This window comes from Saimiri boliviensis, chromosome 12 (genome assembly GCF_048565385.1).
Source record: "Saimiri boliviensis isolate mSaiBol1 chromosome 12, mSaiBol1.pri, whole genome shotgun sequence".
NCBI lineage: Eukaryota > Metazoa > Chordata > Mammalia > Primates > Cebidae > Saimiri > Saimiri boliviensis.
In genome coordinates, this window is record NC_133460.1 from 82,548,313 (window position 1) to 82,565,485 (window position 17,173).

General features: G+C 51.1%; 1 protein-coding gene and 1 pseudogene across 1 annotated transcript in view; one reads left to right on the forward strand and one right to left on the reverse strand.

The window, feature by feature from the left end:
- Nucleotides 1-5,192: 5,192 nt before the first annotated feature.
- CRTAC1 (cartilage acidic protein 1) overlaps nt 5,193-17,173 on the reverse strand; it is a 163,252-nt gene continuing 151,271 nt past the window's right edge. Inside the window, exon 15 of the mRNA XM_039465237.2 lies at nt 5,193-5,899. Coding sequence (XP_039321171.1) covers nt 5,760-5,899 — 140 coding nt within the window. The 3' untranslated portion in view covers nt 5,193-5,759. The remainder of the gene's footprint in view (nt 5,900-17,173) is intronic.
- LOC141580691 (uncharacterized) lies at nt 7,517-11,775 on the forward strand (annotated as a pseudogene).

The window sequence follows — 17,173 nt, forward strand, 5'->3', positions numbered from 1 at the left end:
GTGGGGCTCTGGAATCAGCATAATTTTAAAATTAACTTTAATCATGATTGTTTAAACTTTAATGTGTATTTATAATTTTGTGGGTACATAGCAGGTGTATCTATTTATGGGGTACATGAGATATTTTGATATAGGCATGCCATGTGTAATAGTCACATCAGGGCAAATGGGGTATCTATTACTTCAGACGTTTATGTATTACAAACAATCCAATTATACTCTTTTAGTTATTTTAAAATGTACAATTAAATTACTATTGACTATAGTCACCCTGTTGTGTTATCAAATACTGGGTTTTTTTTCTTGATGGAAATCCAGGTTGGAGTGCAGTGGTGTGATCACAGCTTGCTGCAGCCTCTGTCTCCCAGCTCAGGTGATCTTCCTGCCTTGGCCTCCCAGGTAGCTGGTATTACAGGTGCGTGTCACTACACCTGGCTAATTTTTTGTATTTTTAGTAGAGATGGGGTTTTGCCATGTTGCCCAGGCTGGTCTCAAACTCCTGGGCTCAAGTGATCTGCCCTCCTCAGCCTCTCAAAGTGCTGGGATTACAGGTGTGAGCCACCGAGCCCAGCGCAAATACTAGGTCTTAAGCCCTAATTTTTAATGAGGAATTCCCATTATGAATCAGAATCAAGGGGTTCATAGATTATACTTGGAGAATTTCCGGTCTTCTGGAACAGTGCTTCTTCTCATCCTTGGCTGTACCTTAGAGGCACTAGAAACTTTGAAAAAGGGAACTTGCAGGTGTCAGCTTGGGTAGGGCAGGGAAGTGGTGGTCTTTGCTGCTCTGATCCATCCTCCCCTTTCCTAGACCATTGACTCAGAATCTCCTGGTAGGGGAGACTTGTGCCTCCTAAGCTTTAAAGGCTGCTCAGATAATTTCACTGTGCAGTTGGAGCTGAGAACCATTAAGTCCTTGTTACTAAAACTGTGGCCTGTGGATCAACAATATCAGCATTACCTGGCAGCTTGATAGAAATGCAGAATCTTGGGTCCCTCCTTGGATCTACTGAATTTGAATCTGGATTTAAACCTATTCCCTGGGTTACTCAGATATGCATGCAATTTTGGGAAGCTCCACACTAGTCCATCCATCTCATTTAGCAGAGGAAACCAAGGGCCAGAAATAGGAAGTGACTTACTGGAGTTAGTAAGTACCAGACGGGCTTAAATGCCCTGCCTCTCTGCTTTTTCACAGGACTCTTACTTTCTTGCAGATGCAATTGCATCTTTCATGGGTATAGATCAAACTAGATGCCTTCATGATCACAGTCTTGCAGGGAAAGCTTGGAGACCCTGAAGGAAGAGCTGTAGGCCATTTTTCCCTTCTCCTGCTTGGGGTGAAGAGGAGAGCTGGATGCTCCATCCCACAGTCTGCTGGGGTGGCATCAAAGACAGTCAGCCAAGGGCTCTGCCCACAGCCCTGCCTCTAGACTCAAATAGTTGCATGACTCATGGACCTCAGGCTGCTGTGAGGCATCAGCTGCTGAGTTTTGCTCCTGGTCCAGGGGTGTCCGTGGCTTTCATCCTAGGCTGCCCTAGAGTGGGCCTGGGATTGGGGAGGCCAGAAGGCTGATCCTGACCTTCCATTCAGCAGCCCAGGCAGATCTGAATGGGTTTGGGAAGTTGGGGCAGGGATGGTCTGTACTGATATGACCCCAAGCCAGCTTTTGGAGAGAATGTGGGTCTCTTTCTCACCTTAGCATGTTTGTCCTTTAGGGCAGGGTGGCCCCCAGCCTGGAGCAGCAGGGCTCATGGCATGGACTAGATGGGTTGGATTTTCTCTGCGAGTTCTCCTCAGGTCTGTGTAGTGGCAGTGGCTGGGAACTCCTAAACTTCTAACTATTCTTGGACAGAGCTTTCATTCTAGAGAGGCAGAGAGGTCCCTAAACTGTGTGAGCAGTTCTGGTCCTGCTGCCCAAGTGGGGAAGAAGGTACTGTAAAGAATGTGAAAAATCGGGCTACTATTTTGACACTCAGACACCTGCTGAGTTTGGAATGTGACCTTCCTAGGGTCTCTGAAGTTACCCTGTGAAGAGCACAGACTCTGGGGTCAGAGCTGTAACCTTGGACAAGTTCACTTAGCATTCACTAAGTATTTAATGAGCACTGAGCATTCACTAAATATTTATTGAGTATGTATTAGGCTCTAGAGACATAGGAGTAAACTCATGGCATTTATTTTCTATCAGGTGATATAGAAAATAAAAGCAGCAACCAAATACAGTTGACCCTCGAACAACATGGGTTTGGGGTGCCCATCCATTGCACGTCAAAAATTTGGATATAACCTTTGGCTCGCTAAAGACTTAACTATTAGTAGCCTACTGTTGACTGGAAGCCTTCCGGTAACACAAACAGGTTATTAACACATATTTTGCATGTTATGTATATTATATACTGTATTCTTACAATATAAAGTAAGCTAGAGAAAAGAAAATGTTAAGAAAATCATAAGGAGAAGAAAATATATTTACTACTCATTAAGTGGAAATGGATCATCATAAAGGTGTTCATCCTCGCCATCTTCATGTTGAGTAGGTTCAGGAAGAGGAGGAAGAGGATGGGTTGGTCTTGCTGTCCCAGGCTTGGCAGAGGCAGAAGAAAATTCACCTATACATGGACCCACACAGTTCAAACCTGTGTTGTTCAAGGGTCAACTGTAAATATACCTAGCTCAGGAGGTAACAAATGCTGGAAGAATAAGGGGAGGATGTCAGGGGTGTCAGGTGTGCTGGGGAGAGGTGGATGATCCAGGGCGCAGGTGAGACCCGAAGGTGTCAAGGGTATCATGGCAGCCTGCAGGGGAAAGGGTGGCAGCTAAGGAGGTAGATATAAAGGGCCTGAGGCAATTTCAAGAAGCAGGGGACTGAGTGAGGAGGAGAGGAGGAGATGGGCCGGGGGTAGCAGGGCCAGGCCATGGAGGGCCTAGCGGGCACTGTAAGGACTTTTTGGATTTTACTTATAGACAGATGCAAAGATGGTGGGAGCTCTTGATCACAGCTATGACATAATGTGACTTTAACAGGAAGTTAGGGCAGGGGCAGGGAGGCCAGTGAAGGGGCTAGAGACGGTGGTGGCTGGAACCACAGAGCAGTCCGCAGTCCGTGTGGCCTTAGGACCATAGAGCAGCCCTCACCTGTAAAATGGGGATGACAGTAGCACTTTTCTCATAGAATTGTTATGAGGGTTAAATGAAAGAATGCATTTCCTGGCACATAGAAAGTGCTTACTACATATTAGCTATTCCTATTATGGATGTAGGCAGAACAGCTTCTGAGGTGTCCAAACCCACAGGCCTGTGGTGTTGTGGGTGACCTCTGAGCTAGAAGGAAATGCTCCTTCCTGGAGAGATGCCCAGGAAGCCCCTGAGGTCTCACTGAAGCAGTCTCATACAGTCCCATTCAAACATGGAGAGATCCTATGAATTTAGTCCCGAGTTCTCTCACAACCAGCAAGACGGGATGTGTCAAAGTCACTAGAATACTTGTCTGATGTCCTGCAGAAAACATCTAGAATATCATGGGAATTTTCTGTTTCCAAGGGAGGATAAGCAGCCATTCCCTTTTTTTTTTTTTTTTGAGACGGAGTTTCGCTCTTGTTACCCAGGCTGGAGTGCAATGGTGCAATCTCGGCTCACTGCAACCTCCGCCTTCTGGGTTCATGCAATTCTCCTGCCTCAGCCTCCTGAGTAGCTGGGATTACAGGCACGTACCACAATGCCCAGCTAATTTTTTTGTATTTTTAGTAGAGACGGGGTTTCACCATGTTGACCAGGATGGTCTCGATCTCTTGGCCTCATGATCTACCCGCCTCGGCCTCCCAAAGTGCTGGGATTACAGGCTTGAGCCACCGCGCCTGGCCAAGCAGCCATTCTTATTCTCATTTTATAGATGAGGAAACTGAGGCCTAGACAGTTAAGCTGTTAGTTCCAGGTCATGCAGCCAGCTGATGGCCAGGTCTGGACTGGCCCCCCAGTCTCCTGACTCCCAGGCCAGTGCTCTTTCTGCTCTGCCTGCAGCCTCTTTGGTCTTACCTGTGTGTCAGTGTCATCTCCCCCATCTACATGGCCCCACCATTGTCACTCCCGGCCCCACCTGTGACTGTGCACACTCCAGGGAGACTAACCACAGCCTGGCTCTGTCCCCTTCTCTAGATCGAGCGGCAGCTCTTCGAGGAGACCGTGAAGACCCTCAACGGCTTTTATGCAGAGGCTGAGAAGATTGGGGGCAGCTCCTACCTCGAGGGCTGCCTAGCCTGTGCCACAGCCTACTTCATCTTCCTCTGCATGGAGACCCACTACGAGAAGGTGCCCCCACCCCCCGCCCCACCATGCGTTCCCCTCCCTCAGGGCTGCTCATCCTTGTCTGGCTCCTCTTTTTGCAGGTTCTCAAGAAGATTTCCCGCTATATCCAGGAGCAGAATGAGAAGATCTTTGCACCTCGAGGCCTCCTACTCACAGACCCTGTGGAGCGTGGGATGAGGGTTGTATCCTTCCGGGCTGTTCTGTGTGAGGGCACAGGACCGCCAACTAGTAGAGATCCTGGTGAGGCTGCCAGGAAACGGGGCCTCCATTCAAGGTTTTCCCAGGATCTCCCACAGCAATGGTCCTTAGCCCTCCTCCGCCACTGTAAGTTACTGGAGGCTTTTGAGTTTCAGGTTTTGCACTTGGTGGGCTGCATGTAATCAGTGCTTAGAATATGCCAGACACCATGGGAAGTGCTTTGAAAATATGAATTCATGTACTTCTCATAATTACCGGATGGGTTGCTCTGATTATTCCAAGCAACCTGCTCAGAGTCGTGTAGCTGGTGAATGTGGGAGCCAGGAATTGTGCCCAGGCTCACCGTTAACCACAAAGACCCCTCCAGGAATGTGCAAATCACCGCATTCATGTACAGGTCCACAGTCTCATGGAATACTCATGGAATTTCCCCGGCAGGTCCCATTTTCCTGCTTTCGCAGTTGAGAGACATGAGGTCTAGGATGAGGCGACTCCCCCAGGGTCTCAGTCCTGGTGGGAAGCTGGACAGGTTCTGTGGACCCCACCTCCACCTGAAATAGTGTGACCTGGGTGTGCACACATCCCTCCCCCCAGGCAGCAGCAACGCAAGTAGAATTGCTAAAAAGTAAAGTTTACTGGAAAACTGAGGAGAAGCAGAGTCAAAAAACCACAGACACCCAGAGTCACATGTTGACAAAGCCCAGTGAGAGGACTTGTTTTTATTGAGACTTTACTATATGCCAGGTTTTGTGCTAAGTGCTTTACATATGTTTCATCTCCTCTCTACACTAACCCCAAGATTCGATTCCTAATCCCTATTTTGCAGATGCAATAATTGATGGCTAACAAGTTAAGTGACTGGTATAAGGTCACGTAGCTTTGTGAGTGCCTGAGTCAGGATTTGAACTCAGGACACTGAAGTTCTCATACTTCCTGTGCAGTAACACCACCTCCCTGGGCACATCTGTGTCCTGAGATATGGTCATTAAACTCACTGGAATGTAAGCTCCATCAGGGCGGTGACCCTGTCTGCTGTGATCACGGCTGTGTGCCTAGCACAGGGGCTGGCCTTACAAGTCTCCCTAATTGTTAGCTAAGTAATGTGCATGGATGGGCTTGGGAGGGGTCTGGCTCCCAGCCCTCCACAGCCCTACTGTCTAGGCAGCAGCACAAGTCCACGTTCCCTTTCCCCTGGCGGCCTCCATCCGCTGGTTCACGTCTGACCCCTGCTCAGCAGCTGGGCTCGCAGCTCTCCTTAACCGCCGTGCAGATTGAGATCTCCATCTATGAGGACCGGTGCAGCAGCGGCAGCTCCAGCAGCGGCAGCAGCAGTGGCAGCGGCAGCAGCAGTGGTGGGGGTGGTGGAGCCGGGGCCCGGTGACTGGCCGAGAGTCCCTGTAGGGAGGTGTATGGCCGGAGTGAGGGCCTCGCAGACCTGCGGCGGCTGCGCTACCAGAGCACCCGATTCTGAGTCATTCTCTGGGCCCACCTTGCTGCCTGGGGTGGGAGGGAGAGGGTGATGGGGCTCCTATTTCCTGTGGGCCATCAACCTATGCCCCCTGTCCGTCACCCCCGTCTGGGTCAGTCCATTTCCTGACCTGGGGGCTTTCCCTTCCCAATGGGGTTGGTCTGGGCCACACACAGATCTTTCTAGGGAAGGCTGGGGTGGGGAGAACACAACCGAGGCGGCCCCCCTCTTCCACAGCTCCTCTCCCAACCCCGCGAGGGGGGCCCAGGTCTGCCACATAGAGAATTCCCATGCTGCATGACCCCTCATCCCAAAACCCATGTCCACCAGGACTCTCTCCCTTGGGCCCTGCATCCCATGGCTCTCTCCCAGTGTCTGCTCCTTCTCATGGCCCTGTGGGGTCCCAGCCTGTCTATGATCCTGCCTCCACCAAATTCAAGGTGTGGGGAGATGGGTGCTGTGGTTGGGAGCTGTTAGGCCACTCCTGACCTCATCTAGACCTAGGGCTTTCCTGTCCTGCAGCCAGAGCTGGGAGGCCAGCTCAGCCTTGCACAGAAGCATCCAACTCTGAGACTTTGCAGGCTGCCAGGTGCTGGCTGTGGGGCACACAGCCTGGGGCTCTGGGAGGTTATATGGGGGTCTGGAGAAACTTCGTGGAGAGATGTAGTTATGCGGGGCTTGAACCTCCTGAACTGGACTAGTTTCCTGAGATTAGAACCTGTGTGTATGCACGTGCGAATGTGTATGTGGGTGCACATGTGTGTAAGTGCAGCGTGCATACATGTGTGAGTCTGCGTGTGTTAGCATGCCTGTTGTGTGAACCAGGGCAAAAGGGTATGAATGTGGGTGCATTTGTAAGCATACCTGTGTGTGTATGCGTGTATGTGCACATGTGCGCACAAGTGTGCACTTATATGTGTGAGTGCATGCATGTGCATGAACATGTGTGCACGAGCACGTGTGTATGTGTTCGTGTGTGTGTGTACAGGTGAGTGCATGTGTGAATGCATGTGTGAGTGCCTGTGTGTTCCCCTTGGCTGCTAGGCCAATGACTGCTTCTCTGCATCCTGCTGTCTTCACCACCTGATGGTCTGTGACTTCTTCCCTGCATGGGTCCAGCCTGGGCCCCTGTAAATAAATGTCCCAAAGCCCCTTGCCCCTTCCCTAGGGCTACCAGCTTGGCTTTTCTTTCTGCCCTCTCCCCTACCTGCTGACTCTACTGGGCACATTCTAGTGGAAGAGAAGCTGGGGTTCTAGGAGAGCAGAGCCAAACTTTGGTGGCCTTCGGTGTCCCCCTCAGCTCCCCATGACAAGACAATAGGGCTACAGACACTGCGTGTTCAGCCTGCCCATGGGCTGGGGCTCTTTCAGGCTTTGGAGGCGAGGCTTCTGTGGACCTTCCAAGGTGCCAGCAGCCTGCAGGGGAAAGGCAGACTCCTTCCTTGCAAGGAAAGGAGATGTCCAGCCAATGATGCCCGGCTTCCAAGGCCCAGAGGAGCAGGTGGGATGGGAGCCGCCCCCGGGCCTGGTGTCCTGAAGACGGAATGAAGGGGGCTGCCTGCCTCAGTTGGCAGGAGGTGCTAGAAGTGGATGTGAAGACCAGCCACTGCAGGTAGCTTTCTGGAACCTAAGAGAGGCCTCCTTTTCTACTGGACGTGGGAGGAGTATGTGGGAAGTAAGGGCCTACCCAGAGAGTGGAGAGGGTCGGCCCAGTCCCTGTGGCCTCTGGAAGTCCTGGGCCCAAGCGAGTCCTGGGCCAAGGATCCCCCTGGAGAGCTGCAGTTCAGTGGGCTCCGCCGCAGCGCCTGGCCATAGCCTATGCCCACCCAGGGCCGCTGTGGGCTGGGTATTGTGTCTGACCTGTGCATCTCCCATGGGAGAGCCGGGCACAGGCAGTGCCATGGCTTTTTCTTTTTTCTTTTTTCAATAAAAAGACTGGCCCAGCGTGAGGCTCTGTGATGCTTTCTCTGCCCCATGACGATGGGGGGTCAGTTCTGTGCCCCAGGACCTGTGAAGGGATGCTCAGCTGCCTGAGCCAGACCTGACATGGCGGGCAGGATGGACCCTGTCTTCTCGGAGCTTGTAGCATACTGGGGAGGCAGACACTTCAGCGCCTCTAGTCTGAAATCTTCGGGGCACTTGCAGCCTTGGGCGGGGAAACAGGCTAGATTGAAAGCCAGGCCAATTGTAATCAATTAATTATATCAATAAGTCTTCATTTCTTGAGCTCTTCCCCTGGGTTGGGTCCTGTTGGGAGTTGGATCACACAGGTCACTCAGAACTGAAGATGAGAAAGTAGCCAGATGATCGCTTCTCAGCTTCTTGGCTAAGATGAAGTGTGGAGAAAGTAGCTGGGTGTTGGAACCGAGCAGAGTTGTGTCTTGAATTTTGTAATTTATTGAGCACCTACTATGTGCCAGATACTTTGCTAAAACCATATGTGAGAACTGGGAGGGGATTGAAAGATCACTTGAATCCTGTCATTGAGGTCCAGAGAGGGTGGGTGACTTGCCCCAGGCCACACAGCTGGTTGATGATGACAGGGCCCAGGTCTCCTGATACCACAGGGATGGCACCCAGGAAGTTGCCCGAGGCTGCAGGGAGGCTGGAGTCACACACTCAGGTCTGTTCCTAGAGAGGAGCTCATCAGACTGGGGGGACAACGGCTCTAGCCTCTGGGGTGGGGGCTGGACAGTCCCCTCTGGGTGGTTCTCATGCTTGTTCTCACTGCCGCTAAGGGCAGCTTGATGCTTGCCTGAGCTGTGTGCAGCCTAGACTGACTCCCTCTGCTGGAACCTGGGCCCTGTGTGGGTTGCCACAAGTGAGGGTGGGCAGGTTCATTCTGTTTTGGGATAGGAAGTTTGTTCTACCCCGAGGCCAGATTTGAACCCAAGCTCAGCTCTTCTAGAGAGGAGAGGGTGAGGATTTACTAAACCGGTAAAACCAAATCCAGGTGCTTATTTAACTGAGAGGCATTCAATCCTTTCATTTTCAAATAGTAATCGTCATCATAAACAATAGTGGCTGACATTTATTTAGCACTTCCTATGTGCCAGGCACTAGGCTAAGACTCTACCTGATCAGTCATTCCATCCTCACAGCAACCCTCTATGGCTTGGATTCTTACTTCCCATTTTACATATGGGGAAACTGAGGCTCATGGAAGTTAAGTAACTGGGAAGTAGCAGATCTTGGCTTTGAATCTAGGCAATCTGACTCCAAACTGCAGGGAAGAAGACAGATCCAGTCTCAGAGGCCCCTTAGCAGCTGGAGGGCCTCAGCCGTCCGGGGATTAGGATCTGGCAGGTTCTGAAGGAAGGACGTGGAGCTATGCCTGAGGCAGGGCTGGCATCTCCACTTCCAGGCCATCACAGGAGTGTGGGTGGGCTGTTCTTGTGGGCATGCAGGACCCAGGGGCAACCCGGTGAAGGGCAGTGGGGAACCCGACTCACTGTGGGCCTGGGGAGGTGTGGTTTCTCTCTGCCGGCTTAGTTACAGGCAGTGGCCTGTCTCTCCGAGGTCTGGCTGTAGCCATGTCCCTGCACCCACCTTGCCAGCCCGGGACAGGCCAGGAGCAGCTCCGGCCTCAGCTAGACTGTCCCCAGGTCCCATGTGAGGCCCCAGCCACTCAGGCATGCCCCAGCCAGCTCCTGAAGCACGCGCTCCTCTCACCTCGCCAGCACCCTGCTGTCTGGCTTCCTTCCTTTGGCCGCAGGCAGGGTGTGTGTGAAACCACAGGGTTTACAGAAGCTCGAGATGCCACTGAGTGGCAGAATTGTGCACTGCACTCGGGGAATCAAAGGTATTGGCAGAAAGAACTAGAGCTGTTGTGAAACGCCCACGGCCGCCCGGCTGGCAGCCATTGCCACCCGCCGGGATTTTTCTGTGGTTTCCAGAGGTGCAGGACAAAGGTGGAGTCCAGTGACTTTCTCCCTAAAGCCAGCCCCTGGGCCGTCTTCGTGGCACCGCTAGCCTAGGAAACTCCACATCCCCCTCCACACCTCTAGAAGGACTCACAGTGAGGGGGGCCCAGGCAGGAGGCGTCACCACCTGGTTTGGGTTTTACCCAGGGATAAGGCAAGACAAACACCACTCCACATCAGATCTGAATTTGAGCTCTGGCTTCATGACATTAACACATGAAGACTCTTGGAGCCTCAGTTTCCCCAGCTGTAAAACAGGGAGACTGATACCTCACAGAGTTGTTTAGACCCAAGGTGTTCAACTTTGGTGGCAATGGGTGTCACCTAGGAGTATGAAAAACCACCAATGCCTATCTGATCCCCAGAGATTCTGATTTAATTGTTTTGGGGGACAGCGTGGGCATCAGGATTTTAAAGAGTTCCCCTGGTGATTCTAATGTGAAGATAAGGCTGAGAATCCCTGGTTTTGATAGTACCTGCAGCCTATAAGCCTTTCATAGGCTTCTGAAAATGTCTGAGACCTGAATAAAAAGTTTTTGGGTTCCACAAAAGCAGCCAGAAACAAACAAGAGTATGCACCATGTGGTTCCCCTTATATGAAACTCAAAGACAGGCAAAGCTAGCCTTTGGTGTTGGGAGTCAGGACCAAGATTACCCTGGGTGGGGGTAGTGAGTGGATGGGGACCTGGAGGGCCTCTGGGAGCTCAGGATGTTCTCTTTCTTGAGCAGAGTGTCAGTTACACAGGGGCGCTCACTTCATGAGAATCCACCAAACTGTACACTTAGGAGCTGTGTATTTGTACGTACTAGTATATATCACTAGTCCCAGTCTGCGTGAAATATATCACTAGTACTAGTAGTACTAGTGATATATTTCAATAAAATTCACCAAAAAAGCCTATTGACTACAAAATAGGAAAAGAAAGGACAGACTTCAAGTTAATGTTTTGTGCCGGGTGTGGTGGCTCACACCTGTAATCCCAGCATTTTGGGAGGCAGAGGCAGGTGGATCACTTGAGGTCAGGAGTGCGACACCAGCCCAACCAACATGGAGAAACCCCGTCTCCACTGAAAATACAAAATTAGCTGTGTGTGGTGGCACAAGCCTGTAAACCCAGTTATTCAGGAGGCTGAGGCAGGAGAATCACTTGAACCTGGGAGATGGGGGTTGCAGTGATTGGAGATCACGCCACTGCACTCCAGCCCGGACAGCAGGAGCAAAACTCGATGTCAAACAAACAAACAAACAAGAAATTAATGTTTTGCTAAATATCTGGAAATGTAACACATATGCCAAACAGACAACTGCAACTCTTTTTTTTTTTTTTTTTTTTTTTTGAGACAGAGTTTCGCTCTTGTTACCCAGGCTGGAGTGCAATGGCGCGATCTCGGCTCACCGCAACCTCCGCCTCCTGGGCTCAGGCAATTCTCCTGCCTCAGCCTCCTGAGTAGCTGGGATTACAGGCACGCACCACCATGCCCAGCTAATTTTTTGTATTTTTTAGTAGAGACGGGGTTTCACCGTGTTGACCAGGATGGTCTCGATCTCTTGACCTCGTGATCCACCCGCCTCGGCCTCCCAAAGTGCTGGGATTACAGGCTTGAGCCACCGCGCCCGGCGACAATTGCAACTCTTTTACTGTGTGTGTGTGTGTGTGTGTGTGTGTGTATGAAAATGTTAATGTCTGCTCTGTTGAGTGTGGGGCCTCTAACAGGGAAGGTCCCTGATGCCTAAGAAAATCTTAAAACAGCCCAGGTTCACACCCAGGAGTTCTTAGCCCTGACCTAACTGCATTCACGTGCATATTACCTGCTGTTATCTGAGGAGAGAATCTACAGCTTTCAGCAGATTCTCAAAAGGGTACACAGGCCCCTAAAAAGGTTAAGAACAATGGGTCTTGAGGAGTCAGTGAGAAACTGCCCAGTGAATGTGCTTGGCATGCAATAGGTGCTGGGTAATGTCAGTTTCGTTCCTTCCTTTCAGAGCCCAGCCTTTGGTGGTTTCTGCATGATCCTTCTTGGGGGACTTATAGGAGGTTTTATTCTCCTGGCAGTGCCAAGGGCAGCCTGCACCAAGCTCACAGCTCTTCCTCCAAGAAGATGTTCAAAGGGCCTGCCATTTCAGCATCTGCTGGACAGCAGAACTTCGCGTGCAGGATCCTGGGGCTGCGTTGGGTTCTGAACCAGGAACAATGGAGAAGGTGGGACAGTGTGAAGGGAGTCAGAAGGCTATGCCAGCTGCCCACCTTCCCACCTCCAGCAATTCACTTCATTTTCCTGATCTCAGCTTTGTCATCATAAGAATGCATCTATTTGTAAATGATCATCTGTTTCTCCAACGTAAGATATTACTGTTATTGCAGAAGTGGCACTAGGACCTCATTATACAATGGCTTCATGATATAGATTTATAGAAGGCTTCAGATTCTGGCATAGAGTACACAGATATTTATCCAAGGGTTCACTGATTCCCTAACAAATGCCAGGAACATTCATGTACATTATTATTCTGTTTAATTCTCAAACACTGGGTTGTTGAAATGTGATTTTACAGATGAGGAAACTGATGCTCTAGGTGGTCAGGTAGCTTGACGAGGGCCGGTAAGTGTCAGAGCAGAGACTTGGACCTAAGTCTCCAACTCCAAATCCCACTCTCACTCTGCCACGAGAGTGAGACACGGCAGACGAGAGACTGCTCTACCTGGATTGACTCATAAAGACAGAAGACAGATTCCAGACCAGAGAGAAACTCGTGGGCAGATGCAGACCCAGAAAAATTAGCTTTGCCGGGGCGTGAAGGTGTTGGTTATTTTGGAGTAATTCAAGTTATCGATTTCTGTAATGGAAAAGTGATTGGGAATCAGCTACCACATGAAAACGGTGCTGAGTGAGGCCCCAAGAAGGGGGAAGTGTTGCTTACACACAGCTTACAAGACCTCAGCGACGGTGAGGGTCTTTTTCCCTGCTGCCCCCAATTAGTCAGTACACTGCTCAAGGGCAGGGAGCCTGTCTTACTCATTCCCCCACCCCCCTCCCTCCCCCTGTCCTAAGTGCTTGTCACAGGGCCCGGCCCTGGCCAGGTGAATGGAAGATGCTGCCCATCTCAGGCTGGCAAGAAGAGGTGAACCTAGACAGATATGTCATCTGTGGGCCCCTGGGGCAATGTGCCACTGAGAAGCAACTCAGAAAAATGCATACAGGCAGTAGCCACTAAAGGATACAATTCACCTGCAAGTGGTCAGCTTATAACTCAGTTAAAGGGTGGTTGCAGTGATCCCAGGCCACTCCCTGAGCTGGGCAGCAGCGCTCAGTGATGTTGTCCTGGCTGTGACATTGTGGCTCCACTCATGACCTCTACCTGTCTTGGGAGAGGAGGGTAGGAAGCGTGCGTCCCACCCCAGTCGGCCTTGCCGGGTACTCCCCCAACACCATTTTGAGGTGGTGAAATCCTTCTGGTGCTGAATGCTTTGCTTGGGAGATCGGGGCCTTGGAGCCTAGAGAGTGAACTACTGTGAGTGGCTGGCTGGCTGGCTGGGTAAGTGGATGGATACAGAGAAGACGGGTGTAGGGAGATGACTGATAGGTCAGAGATGTGCGAGAGGCCTGCCTGGCTTGAGATGGATGCTCGCAGACGATGGAGAGGCAGGTGAATGGATGGGTACCGATCGCCCCTGGGCTCCCCAGTGCAGATCTAAATATAGGGCTGGAGCTCTTCAAAGAGAAGATGCTGTGTTAACCCAGTCCCCAAATGAACTCTGCATTTGTAACTGTGAGTGATGGATGTGTCTTGCTGGGAAGAATCCTTATAGGTCTAATATTGCCCCAGTTAATGACTTATGGATTGTTGTAAAGTCAGGGATTGCTGGAAGCGAAACCGGGAGGTGAAAGGTCCTGGTACAGATTTTATGACAGTATCTGCATTTCATCACTCAGGCTGCAGCGAGTGCTTCACAGGCTTTAGCTCGGTTAAGCCTCACAAGGCTGAGAGGATTTTATAACTGCCTCCATTTTGTGGATGAAGAAACTGAGGCTCAGAGATGAAATAACTTGCTTAAGGCTACTTGAGAATGCCTGGGTGGAGGGTCCGGACTCTTAAGTCCATCTGATCCCAGAGTTTCAGGGTGAAGAGAAAATTTTAAGGACGGGTGAAAGGAAGGGAGAGAGGAGGGCCATAGGATTTGTGCACAGCTCTAAGAAAGAACACGGCATTTTGGCACATGAAACACCTTTGCAGTGGGAGGAGGCGCTGAGACTTTCCGATGGTTGTGTGCCCCGAGGGTGGCCCTAGGTTTCCTTTCCCATGTCAGCCTTCCAGGGCTCTAAACCTTGAGTCTGGGGATCTGAACTGCAGAGAGGGTGTATGTTTGGCTCACATTCCTTCCTTTGGCTTAAACTTGTCCCTCTGCCATGGTCCCCACAAGCAACTGGGGAATGAGGATGTGCTTTTCTTCTGTTCCACGAGCTCTGCAGCCAGGGCTGGGGTGGAAGGAGGGAAGTCAGTCCTTAGATTTGGGTGGAGAGTGCATTAAATGACTCTAGGGGGTGAGATCTTTCCTGGCTGCTCTGGGGCTGGCCATGAAGAATGAGAAGCAGCTACCTTTAGGGAAATTATTCTGGCCCCAGATTGCTTTCCTGTTGGCAGGCAGGCAGAGGGCGTGAGGTTCTGGGTGGGATGTTCTGGGAAGGGGTGATACAGATTCTCCATCTGCTATACCCTTCTCCTGATCCTGCCCTCCTCCCAGCTGAGCAGGCTCCTCTCTGCACCCGGGACCTCCATTCAGATCTGTGTTTAATCTCAGTGGTGTTCCAAGGTCCAAGTGTGGCTCTTCCGTTACTTGGTGGGCACGTATCCTGACTCAGTTTCCATATCAGCAAAGTGGGAAGGACAAGCCCCGCCTCTCTTATTCCTGAACTTGTTCATACGCTTGGGCTTCTGGAATACTTGGAGCTTTCTGGAGAAGGGTGCTGGGAGCAGTCTGGTAGCTGAGCTCTTTTGAGAAACAGCCCGAGCAGGAAAAAGGACCAGACACGGGGCACAGATGCCTTGGGAAAGGTGAAGCTCCTTTTTGGGCCTCGTTTTCCACGTCTGAAAAGGATGGAACAGGACGAGGTGATTTCTCAGGTGTTCTTGGATTAAAGCTCTAGGATTCTGAGATTGTTGAGGGCCAAATTCCCAGGCCGGCTCACTAGCTCCCGGTGACCTCTGCTCTGTGCGGCCCAGACCATGCCACGCCTGCCCAGCTCAGTTCACCTTGTTTCATGACTGTTCTATTTGGGAATGGCACTACGTGAGAATTCTGCTGAACACAGCACAGCCCAGGCCCTAGGAAGGGTGGCTCTGCCCCTTATGGCCATTTGCCATCTTTTTCTGTTGAATCTGTCAGTTCCTCGGAGGTGGCCCCTGTCCTCTCCGTGTCTGCCACTGCAGGTGTCCTGGGTGGCGGCAGGGTGCACTGGGAAGCTTTGGCACGGAATGGGCCCAGGGTTCCATCCTAAACATGGCTGCTTAATAATAATAATACTCTAATTTGTTGGGGGCTTTCTCTGAGCCAGGCACCATGTCAAGTCTAATACAATAACTCTCTGAGGTACTATCCCCACCTTCCAGATGGGAAAATTGAGGTTCAAAGACCTCTTACCTACTTTAAGTCTTTGCTCAATGCCTCTTTCTCAGGGAGGCCCACCCTCATCCACCCTATTTAAAATGGCATTCCGCCTCCATCCTGCTCTCCCAAACGGCCCTGATGCTACTCTTCTCCAGCCCTCCATAGCACGTATCATGCTCTAACACGCAACAGACTTTCCTTATTCTGGGTATTGTTTAGTGCCTGCCGTGCCTTGCTAGGGCAGGGACCTTTGCCAGTGTTGTTCACAGATGTACATCCCAAGTCACTAGAACAACACCCAGCACATAGTAGGCATTCATTCACTGTACTCGCACGAACAACTGGTTAAATAGCTTCCCCAGGTGTCAGTTATCTGGAGATTGAACAGCACGAGGCTTAAGAACCCAGGCTTTGGAGCTAGTTATGAGTTTGAATTACAGCCCTTGCCACTTTAGCTAGCTATGTGACCTTGGGTAACTTACTGTTTCTGGGCCTCAGTTTCTTTGGTAATAAAATAGACTAATAACATTTATGTTGGGGGATGGGTGTGAGGATTCATGGAGACATGGTTGTAAAGCTCTTGGCATGCGGCAGGCATTGCGTAATTGTTAGGTGCTTTCCCGGAGGATGTTTTTCTTCTCTCTTGCGTCTCTTTTTCCCTTTGATGGCCTATTTTTTGACCACTTCTCTGTCAACAGTAGTTCCTTAGAGGGCAAGCCGCTGTGGGAAGGGCTGGCATCATCTGTGGTGTTAACCAGCTTACGTTTTCTCGCCTTCCTTCAGGATGTGCCTGTTGCTACAGAGACACAGCAGCAACCCCTGGCTGGTTCCTGGCCCCTGTGGCTGGGTTTCTGGCCTCATAGAAGGCTGGCCCGGGGGACAGGGAAGAAGGGAGGGGCTCAGTTTGCCTTCTGGGCTGCAAGTCTGGGTGGAGGTATCAGCCCGGAATCTGTTGGAAGAACTTGGCTGGCTCCCTGTGAAAACGAAGTGCTCATCTTCTTTCCTCCACAGGGCTCTTGGATTCTGGAGTGGAGTTCCTGCTTGGGCCGAGGTCCAGGGGCGCTGGTCTGGGTGTGATGCCCAGACCCTGGGAGGGGGCCATAGCAGCCAGAGTGACACATAATCAAACTCCTGGCCCTCCGAATGGCACCTTCCCAGAGTAGGGTTGGCAACCGCGTAGATGCTTGGAGAGGCCTGGTGGATGGTTCACCATTCTGCCTCAGCGAAGGCTGGCCGAGCCCGCCTGGCGAGGGAACTCTCAACATCAGCGAGCACTGCCATCTCTTCTTGCAGACTTGAATGTGATCGTGGCGAGGACTGTTTCAGATCACTCAGCCTCCAGGGGCTCCATTTTCCCCTTCCAAACCCTGCTCTTGATTCTGGGCAACATGAGTGACTGTGGCTTTTACTTAAACCAATTCACCACCCCAAATGAAGAAGGGAGTGGTAGATGAGAGTGCCAGCTGACAGCCAGACTCCCGGGATCCAATCCTGCCTTCATCTGTCCAGGCTGTGTGACCCTACACAAACTATTTAGCTTATCTGCAAACTTGGGATAATTACAGCACCTTCCTCTTGAGATTACTGTGAGGATTAAATGAGATGATTATTTTAAAGAGTTTAGATTCAACCCAGACATGCCAAGCCCACTAAATGTAAGCCATTATTGTTA